This window comes from Psammomys obesus, unplaced genomic scaffold (assembly GCF_907164565.1).
Source record: "Psammomys obesus unplaced genomic scaffold, mPsaObe1.curated_primary_1811, whole genome shotgun sequence".
Lineage (NCBI taxonomy): Eukaryota > Metazoa > Chordata > Mammalia > Rodentia > Muridae > Psammomys > Psammomys obesus.
Window position 1 is genome coordinate 17,579,613 of NW_026596051.1, and position 10,576 is coordinate 17,590,188.

At 48.5% G+C, this 10,576-nt stretch overlaps 1 protein-coding gene across 1 annotated transcript in view; it reads left to right on the plus strand.

Annotated features, from left to right (window-relative positions):
• Positions 1-6,498, plus strand: part of Cfap99 (cilia and flagella associated protein 99) — a 32,079-nt gene extending 25,581 nt beyond the window's left edge. The window contains exons 12-16 of the mRNA XM_055624184.1: positions 1,190-1,331; positions 1,551-1,702; positions 3,214-3,419; positions 5,752-5,908; positions 6,053-6,498. Of these exons, the coding sequence (XP_055480159.1) occupies positions 1,190-1,331; positions 1,551-1,702; positions 3,214-3,419; positions 5,752-5,908; positions 6,053-6,172 (777 nt within the window). The 3' untranslated portion in view covers positions 6,173-6,498. The remainder of the gene's footprint in view (positions 1-1,189; positions 1,332-1,550; positions 1,703-3,213; positions 3,420-5,751; positions 5,909-6,052) is intronic.
• The last annotated feature ends 4,078 nt before the right edge of the window (positions 6,499-10,576 follow it).

Genomic DNA, 10,576 nt, shown 5'->3' on the forward strand with positions numbered 1-10,576 from the left:
TGCTTACTTGAGACAGGCATGGTAGCCGATACATGCATGTCACTCAGCACTTGAGAGGCTGAGTTAGAGTTTGAGGCCAACCAAGGCACACAGTGAGACCATGTCTCAAAATTAACAAAATGGCTCTATATATCCTGATAGCCACTTTCTTTTTGTATGCTTTGGTTTTGTTGTTGTTAGGTTTTTGTTGTTAGGTTTGGTGTTTTTTTGTTTTTGTTTTTGAGATGAGATTTCTCTGTGTAGTACTGGCTGTTCCGAATCTCACTCTGTAGACCACTCTGGCCTTTAATTTAGAGATCTACCTGCTTCTGCCTCCTGAGTACTGGGATTAAAGGTGTATGCCACTACATCGATGCTAGAAAGCCACTTTCTTAAACCTCATATTTCCACATAAGCATTTCTACAACTTAATATGGTATTTCAAAAGTGAGGCAGAGGGTATATAAATCAATGAGAGGGCATGAGAAAACCCTAAGTTTCAATTTTCAGGATAAAAAAATAAATGTTCAGGGCTGGAGAGATGGCTCAGAGGTTAAGAACACTGGCTGTTCTTCCAAAGGTCCTGCGTTCAAGTCCCAGCAATTACATAGTGGTTCATAACCATCTATAATGAAATATGATACCCTCTTCTGGCCTGCAGGCATAATATTATATAAATAAATAATAAATAAATGGATGTCCAGCTAGGCAGTGGTGGGACATGCCTATAATTCCAGCACTCCTGTGTAGAACTAGGAAGCTCAGGAGTTCAGGGTCATCCTTTGAAGGACCAAGGCAAGCTCCAGGCCAATCCAGTCTACATGAGACTCTGTCTCAAAAGAAAACAATCCCCCGCCCCACACACACACCACTTCTTTTGGTTCTGGAGATCAAACCCATGTGCTTCTTACCAGACCCCCCTCCTAGGTTCCCCCACATTGAGCATCTCTATCAGGTTCTAGAACCACTACAACAAAATACTAGAAACAGCCTCAGAACGACCCTGGAAAGAAGGAAGAAGGACACGAGGTGGAACTTCCCCAAGAGGCCCAGCTTCAAAGGGACTGGACCCTCCAGGAGCTAGTGGCTCTGGGATGACCTCAGGGCAGGCCTGGCTGGGTGTCCCCCAAACTTCTGATGTAGTTTAGGACAGGATTAAATGGAGGACCCAGCCCAATCCAGTTCTCACCGTTTTGGGTCCTCTGAGCAGACAGCTGAGTTAATGCTGCAGTGTGCTGAGCGGCGCCAGCAACAGGAGAAGTTCGTGAAAGAGCTGGTGGAGCAGGTCATAGAGACCCAGAAGAATGTCAAGGTGGCCCAGATGAAGCTTGTGAAAGGCCGGCAGCAGATAGGTACTGCAGGGAGTCAGGCATCATGAGGCCTGCCCCATTCCCTTGTGTCCCTCTCAATTACCAAACAACCTACTTTGGTCATTGAGGGGTGGTGCCCCTGGGAGGGTGGGCTAGGATTGAACAGGGGCACTGAAGAAGACACTCCTGGGAGATACAGCCCCTGTCCAGTGTCTGCCAGATCATCCACTGTCCTCATCAGCACCCCACTTTGTTCCCAAGTTCAGGAGGTGATAGAGGAGAGCCGGGCGTTGCGACAGCGTAGCACAGAGGCAGCCAAAGAGGAGCAGAAGCAGCGCTGTGAGCTCATCGCCCAGCTGCGTGCGATGGAGACACAACCCACACGCAAAGAGAAGCTAGTGGACCTTACCCAGGTGAAACTGTGGCCCTTGGAGGCTTCAACTTCAGGGTACCTCCTTGTGTAAAAAGCATGTACAGAATTCCCATCAAGGCCAAAGGTGGGTCTTATCCTACCGACAATCCCCTAGTTACCTGGGTACCACATGTGGTAATTGAATTCAGCTATGGGTGAATTCAGCTTATAGTATGTACTACAAGACAGACAGTGAGTTTCTCCTATGATCTCTCCACTAACCTTGATATGGTACCAACCACAGACCAAAGAAACAAATTCCACCGTACTCTAAACCAGTGACCCAGTGAGTTTATTGAGGCTACATAGAGGAGCATGGGGGAGGGTTAATTTTGGAGGCATAGAGGACTCAAAGATAAGCTTACCAGTGCAAGGGACAACCAGAAAAAACTATACCTCAGGAGCTCCCTGAACAATCTGCAGGCAGCTCAGCCTGCTCTTGAGAGCCTTTTTCCTGAGGAAATACAACACACATCTACTTACCACAGAAAGGGAACCCCTGCCAGACCAAGGTCACAGCTGACACCGAATCCCAACCTGGTGAACCAATGGATTTTTACTGGGGCTCCTAACAACAGTATGACAAGAGGTTACTTACAGGCTCCAGGATAGCTCAGAAGCAATTGTGTCGCTGAAAAGCCTACCTCAACACAGATGACAGCTCATGAAAGCTGTATCCCAGTAGCTCTCTGCACAATTTGTAGGGAACTTGACAGGCCTAGAATCTTCTCTGACAGGTATACTGGTCAGTCTCCTCTCTGGTACTTGTTTACTCGTTTTATAAAGCAGGGAGAGGACCTTGAGTCTCCTGAGCCTTACCCCACGTATACCTCCTGGACTGGTTGGCTTCCTTTGGACGAAATTGCCATACAACACTTGCCCGAGAGTTTTATCTTTCCAGCAACTGTCACTGTTATACAACCATGGCTTCCGAGGCTTGGTGAATCCTGTAATTTCCTAAGCTTCCTGGGCCTTGTAAGTTTCCTTTGCTTCCTGAGTTGTAGGAGCCTCCCTCTTACCTGGAGGATGGAATGTTTTTATTTGGAGGAAAGAGCTACCCATCAGAGATGGATCTCTGAAGGGGAGAGAGCTAAACTGCATGGAGGGAGCCATTTGGGGAGCTGCATGTTGAGGGGTGAGGTCCCTGGACTCTCCAGACCCAAGGTGGGAAGGAGAGTAGGGGGCACCCAAGTGTACAGAAGTCCTGAGCCAGAGAAAGCCGAGGGCTAAGTGAGTAGGTGAAAGGCAGCAGCCTGGAGAGAGCAGAGAAGAACCAGGCTCACGGGAGCGAGGGGGCAGGTCTGGGAGGTTTTGGCAGCTGACTGCTGGGTCTCACGTAGACCCCAGGGGCGAGATGTCTCCCTCTGAGAAGTCCAGCCCTACTGTGGGGCTCTGGGCTGGAGCTGCTGAGGGGGCTACACAGGAAGACTGAAGCAGAGGAAAGGTCTTCTTGGTGGAGGGGCGACTGGCTTGTACAGCCGCCAGCCTGAGTTCTCTCCTGTTACTTGGAAGATTCCGGGATACGGTCTGGAAGGCGAGATGTCTGTTGTGGAGCTTAGAGAACGGCTGGGCCTGCTCAAAGAGACCCAGAAACGAGACCAGGAGGAGAAGCGGGATCATATTATCCAGGACAAGCGAGCCCGGAATAAAAAGCTACAGAACACAGTGGAGCAGATCTCACTGTGCCGCGCAGCCATGGGTAGAACTGCAGCCTTGAGGTGGGTACCATGGTCCCGGGGAGGGCAATTCCATGTGTTGAAGGAGCAACGGAACAGCAAGCCTGCTATACACCTTCCTCTGTGGGTACCCCTGCCACAACCACCAGCCCCTGCCAGACAATCCTTCACAGTGATTCTGACCACTTTTATCTTATGGGGGGATTAATCAGTTCTGTGGCAATGGCTTTAATGCCTGTGACACATAACTTATGCTGTTGAAGTAACTTTTATTCACCTGATGTAACTGTTATCTTTGAAGCTTGTGGCCTCTGTCTGCTAACCTAGGTCTAGTCCTGGAAGCCTCTTGCCTCCATACAACCTTATCTCGACCTAGAATGTTTTCAGCCTCTGAGACTTACTACTGAATAAGCTCACCCTTTCCTATTCTTTCTGAGCTCTTACTGGTTGGTTCAATGCAGCTGTTTTGTCTTACCCTCTTCTTCCATCTGATTTATTCAATCTGGCTTTCCTCTTGGCCTCTGAATTGCTTGGCCTCAAACTCCAGCAATCTGTTCTAATCTTCTGGCTCCTTCTTATTCTATGGCTTGTTCTGTCTTCACCTGTGTCTAGCTTGTTTTCTCTTCAGCCTCTGTCTGTAAAACCCTCCCAGTAAAACTGCCTCTTCTCTCTCTAACTCATTCTCCGTGCTTCTCCCTAAATTAGCGTCCCTTTCCTCTCATTTTTCATGAGAGTGGGGCGTATCCTAGTCTGTCAAATCTTTCTCTGATTCATCACTTATTCTGCCACTCAATTAGACATGACTTTCAAACCTGAGTTCTACAAACTAACTTTACTTTCACTGTTTGGGATTAAAGACATGTACCACCACGCCTGGACCTAAGCTTTTTCTTTGCCTGGAACTTGCTGTATACCAGGAAGACATCTGCTTGCCTCTTCCTCCTGGGATTAAAGGCATGTCTGTATTCTAGTCGGATCACACAGACCTAGGTCTCTGGATGTGATCTCTTGGCAGAGCAGCCATGTTCTGAGTTAACATTCCTCTACACTATGCGATGCATCAGCATCTCAGCCACGACCTTTGTGCAGTATATGCTTCACCTAGCTGTTTCTCAAAGACAGAGATGGTTCCTTCAAAACATTTAGAAATAGGTAACCATAGAAATGGCTGCAGGTACCACATACTTCACTCTGGAGCACTGTCGAGTGTATTTTCTAAAAACAAAAGAGCCACAGCATCATGGCATAACTAGCAAAAGTAACCAAAAATTCTCAATACCAAATACCCGTCTACATTCACACTTCTCCAAGTTTCCCAAGACTGGTTTTAACATACCGTCTGTTATTTTTTTTCTTTTTAAACCACTCTTGTATTACATAGAGTTATGTGTACCTATGCACACTTTTTATTTGTTTGAAAACATCGTTAGGCCAGGGTCCAACGTCAGCCATGTTGATCACATGGTCGCAACTGCTCCAGTGGAGCAGAGCAGACTGTGCTCCCTCCGTGGCCAGAGGAAGGGCCCTAACTCATTGCCAGGGGAAGAGAATGCATCACTCTTGGTCCCTCGAGCAACTGCTGCCCTAACTCCAATTCAAAAGAAGCAATGCCACCACAGCCGGCTCAGAAAGGACTAGCCGGCCACAATTCCACAAGGACACATGTCTCAGGAAAGCCACCACTTCCCAGCTGCTGGCCTCGCCCTGGCAGAGCCCAGAAAACTAGTCGGTGTTGGAGTGCCTGTCAAGAGTCAACTCCGGCTAACGAAAGTCTTGGATCCCTCCCCACTTGTGCAGCCAGCCCCACCACAGGAATTTAAAGTGGGAGAACTTCTGTAGGGAAACAGGGTCAGAGCAGTTGGGCAAGAGCTGAAAAGCAAGGAGAGCATGTGTTCATGCCCCAGGCTGTGCCATCCACTTTAATCAAAGCGTCAGCCTGCGAGACCTGCAACTGGACGGGAAAAGTAGCCCATATTAGGAAGGGAATGTACAGAAATGCACTGTGTCGGCAGCTGCCAGGGCCAGGGTGGCATGAGAGAACAAAGGGAGTGAGGCAAAAGGAGTTCTTCCATTTTCACACCAATTCTATACTTAGTTAGAATGCAACTTTTTTTTTTTTTTAAACCATTAAAAGATTAAAAGGAGCCTGTCGTGGTAGCAAACACCTTTAATCTCAGCACTCAGGGAGGCAGAGGCAGGCAGATCACTGTGAGTTCGAGGCCAGCCTGGTCTATAACGTGAGTACAGGACAGCCAAGGTTACACACAGAGAAACCCTGTCTCTGGGTTAAAAAAAAGAGGATACTGGCAGAACCCACGAAAACCCTCCTGGGTGTCACCCAGCCCACTTCTAAGCCAATGCTGTCGCGGCCCAGGTGGGAGGAAAAGAAGGCCCAGGCCGCAAGTCTGGGGACACCCTCTCAGGATGAGCGCGTGCTGGAGCTGCGGCGCAGAATGGAGGAGAGGGCAGCTGAGCGCCGTAGGCAGAGAGCACAAGTGTCACCACCCCGGGCTGTGCGTGCCCAGCAGCGGGTGAGCTTGAGAGGGAAGCAAGGGCAACCTTTCGGGTCCGAGTGGTTGGGTGGGCGCTGTGAGGGCGTGGGAAAGTCGATGTCTGGGGGCCTACGTGGAGGACTCGGTGCCGCCTTGTCTGACCGCCCAATCTACCGCCTACAGGACGAGATGGAGCACTGGCTGGAGCTGGACCAGAGTCGCGAGCGCAGACTTCGCAGACTGCGGGCAAGGCAAGAGGCAGGCGGCACCTGCCGGCCAACCCAACACCTGAAGACTGCTTGAACTCGCCAGGGCCCCACGCCAACACCGCGTGTGGCCGCCCACTTGGGCCCCGCCCCTGCCCCTCCGACAGCATCTCTCTTCCTGCACCCCTGCCATGAGTTCAGCCCAGACTCCCCAGCTCCAGTTTGCCTCCCCGCCTTTTTTCATGGTTGCCCCGGAAAAGACGAGATGTGGTGGCGCAGGAGAAACGCTAAACAACCATCTACTTTTCCTCTGGACTGCAACCCATGTTTTTAAATGCTAAACCCGGTCTTTCCCTGTTGTCTGAGCCCCTAGGTGGACGACTGGGTGCCTCCTTGACGCAGAGCCAGTGGATCTGCCTGGGAACCCCACAGAAGTGTGGGATTGCAAATGAGGTCAGATTCTTGCTCACCGGCTATGAACTAGGCCCCAGTGGATCATCACGAAGCAACTAGACCCCACTCCTCTCCTGTGCCGCTGAGGTCCTCTGTCCTTAAAGAGTTGACTCTGGCTTAAGCTACCTGGAGGTGCCTTTCAAGACCTTCTCTCCAGCATCAAGAGCCTGAATCCAGAAGAATTGGAGCTCTTGGGGACAGCCGTTCAACAGGGCAAGTAGCACGGCAGATCAGATGTGTTCTAAGTTTCTGGCCTTCACACTGCCTTGCTCTGGGGAAAACTGGACTTTCCTAACAAGTATGTGTGGGATGAATGACCACTGGCGAAGTTCAGCCTAAAGAATAAAGCTGTATTGTGATGTTTGGTTCACAGGAAGAAGATGGTGGCAAGTCTTGGGGAGGGACTAAAGCAAGGAGAAACTACTGATGGGTAGATGTTCAGGAGAGAGACACCACCCCCTGGCCATCCTTCTTAGGCTTGCAGAGAAGATAGTCCCTTCATGTGGTAAGGCTCTATCCCGGGGTACTTCAGACCAAGAAAGTCCCTCGGCATTGACAGGAACAGATTCAAGTTTCAGAGTCCTACCCCAGTGCTGTAGAACAGAATTCCGAGGCTCTTGTACAACCCTGGATGGGGGCTCCAGATGGGGGCTCTGGGGAGAAAAGAATCCCCATCTGCCTGTTGAGTTAGAGTTGGGGGCAGATTCAATTTTATTTAAATAAGAATCACATTTCTGCTTACACCTTTAATCCCAGCCCTCTGGGAAGCAGAGGCAGGTAGATCTCTGTGAGTTAAGGCCAGGACAGCCAAGGCTACACAAAGAAACCCTGTATCAAAACAAACAAAAAAAACTAGGCATGGTGGTGCATGCCTTTATTCTCAGCACGGGAGGCAGAGGCAGATGGATCTCTGTGAGTTCGAGGCCAGCCTGGTCTACAAATCAAGTCCAGGACGCCCAAGGCAACACAGAGAAACCCCGTCTCCAAAAAAAAAAAAAAAAAAAAAAAAAATCACATTTCTTACAGGTTTTATGTGATTCAAACTCATTTAAAATGGAGGTGATTTCATTTAAAATGCTGGTGATTTCAAGCAAGACAAAGGCAGGGTAGATTTAGGATGTGTTGGACATGGATGCTCTGTCTCCAGGCTACTAACAGTTATCATTTCAACAAGAGGGAGGTTACCATTGTCGTCGTTCTAGGTTGAACCTGCTCTTGCTGGTCCAGCTCCTTCAGAGGAGCAAGTGTGCATGGAAGCAGACACTGCGGCAAGGCCATGGGGAGTTACCTTTCACTGTAAGATTAGCCTCTAGATACCCAACAAACTGGGTGGTACCAGCAGCAGTGCTTGGTTGGCAGTCAACAAGGTCCCCTTTCCTTGTCTTGCCTTTCTGGACTGAGCCGCTGCTCAGGGACCACTCAAGAGCATTGGGAGTGTTTGCTCCAGAAAACCCAAGCCAGACAGCAGGCTTGAGACTATGTCTCAACATTGTGGAAGTGGATGCTGTGTGTTGTAGAACTATGGCCAGATGTTAACATATCAATATCTGTTGTCTTGCATCTTCTTACCTCTGTTTTTGGCTGTGCCTGGTAATTTACTCATGTGATTTCAGCATTTGGGAGGTAGAGGCAGGAAACAGAATCAAGAGTCGAGATCCCCATGGGCAACATAGTACATTTGAAAGCACTACCTGCCTACGTAGTATTACCTGCATTCAAAGTGGTAGAGTGCAGGGCGTTGGAGGCAGGTGCCCTTAATCCAAGCACTCAGGAGGCAGAGGCAGGCAAATCTCTGTGAATTCAAGGCCAGCCTGGTCTCCAGAGGGAGTTCCAGGACAGCTAGGACTACACGGAGAAAAACCACACACACACACACACACACACAAAAAAAAAAAGAGGTAGCTGGCAGGCAGGCTGGCTCAGTGGGCTAAGGTTCTTGCTGTACAAATCTGACAACCTGAGATCAATCTCTGGAACCCAAGTTAAGGTGAAAGGAGAGAACCAATACTACAATGTTATCCTATGATGTCTACACATACTCCATGGCACCTGCCACACCTCTCCTGCCACACCTACCCCCATTAAGAAAAAAAAAAAATACACAGAGCTAGTTTATCCCCTGAACATCTTCTGATACATACCCCTGGCCTCATAACTTTCTTTGGCCAATACCATGCAAAAGTGAAGTGGCAGTGTGCCAGTTTAGAAGTCAGTCATCAAGTGGTCTTGAGGTCCTGTTTGCTTTCTTGGAAGTTTGCCTGGTCTCATGTGAACATGATGGGGGTGCCCTACTGAAATGACAACATGAGAAGGAGCTCCAGCTGTCCCTGAGAGTCTATCCTAGATCCTCCTACAACCAATAGATTGCAGCAGTGGGGACAGACAGAGCAAGAACCTTGCTTTTTTTGTAAATTCATGACTAACAATAAAGACATTCTGTTTAAGGGATGGAGGGTTGAGATATTTGTTCAAAAGTAAAAGCTAAAAGATATACCTTCCAGTCAGGGCCTTCACATTTGTCTTACAGTTTTATTGTTGGGAGAGACACCAGGACCATGGCAACTCTTATAAGGAAAACATTCATTGGGGCTGTCTTAAAGTTTCAGAGGTTTAGTCCAGTATTGTCATAGTGGGAAGCATGGTGGTGTGTAGGCAGACATGGTGCTGGAGAAGGAGCTGAGACTTGTACATCTGGATCCACAGGCAGCAAGACTGTGCCACACTGGGCAACCCTAACCGTCCCCCACAGTGACACACTTCCTCCAACAAGACTGCACTTCCTCATAGTGCCACTCCCTGTGGGCCAAGCATTCAAACACATATAGAAGTCTTCTATATGTAGGCAGACTCTTCTTAGCTGGGCAGAGGTAGTTAGGTCACTCAGCAGCTGGTGTGAGGCATAGGAAACCATATTTAGCTGGTTCCCATGTGTGAACCTATGCAAGCACTGATATGCCAGTTTTGCTCTTCAAGTTGATGTTTTGTTTTATTTTAGTTTTTTCAAGACAGGCTTTCTCTGTGTAGCCTTGGTTGTCCTGGACTCACTTTGTAGACCAGGCTGGCCTGGAACTCACTGAGATATACCTGCGTCTGCCTCCCTGAGTGCTGGGATTACAGGCATGCGCCACTGTGCCCGGCTCTGCTTTGATGTTTAAAACCAGAAAGAGGGGAGAAACATTGAAAACAAAACAAAACAAACAAACAAAAACAAACAAACAAAAAAACGGATGTAATCCTGTAATCCCAGTTCTCAGGGAAGCATAGACAAGCAGATCGATGTGAATTCAGGGCCACCCTGGTCTACAAAGCAAGTCCAGGACAGCCAAGGCTCCAAAGAGAAACCCTGTCTCAAAACAAAAACACAGGGGGCTGGAGAGATGGCTCAGTGGTTAAGAGCACTGTCTGCTGTTTCAGATGGTCCTGAGTTTAATTCCCAGCAACCACATGATGGCTCACAACCATCTATAATGTGATCTGAAGTCTTCTGTTACACAGGTGTGTACCCATGTGTATAAACAAATCTTTAGAAAAATGAAAACAGACACTTTAACATTTTCCCCCTGTGCCTTAATATAGGATCTCTGCAAAAACAGGTGTTTGTGCCTAATCTGGGTCCAAAGGGAACCCCTGTTGTGCTGGGGTTTCCTTTAGGGTGCACCTGGGACTGGCCAGCCAGCTGTCTCAGATTTGATAAAGCAGCCCTGCTGGCCTCTTCAAGTCCCCTTTATAGAATTGAGAAGGTCTTCACAGAGGTTAGAGAGTCAGCTGTTACACATTGTTAGATACAATGAGGGCTGGAGAGATGGTTCAGTGGTTAAGAGTACTGGCTGTTCTTCCAGAGGACCCAGGTTCAATTTTCAGTAGTCACATGGCAGATCACAGCAATTCCAGCTCCAGGGTATCCAAAACCCTCACACATGCCAGATACATGCCAGAAAAACACAAATTCATTTAAAATGAAGACACCATTAAAAGAAAGAACAAGAGTAAGGATATACAACAGGTGAATGTGGTCACAAGCAGTTTACATAAGATCTAAGAAATAGGA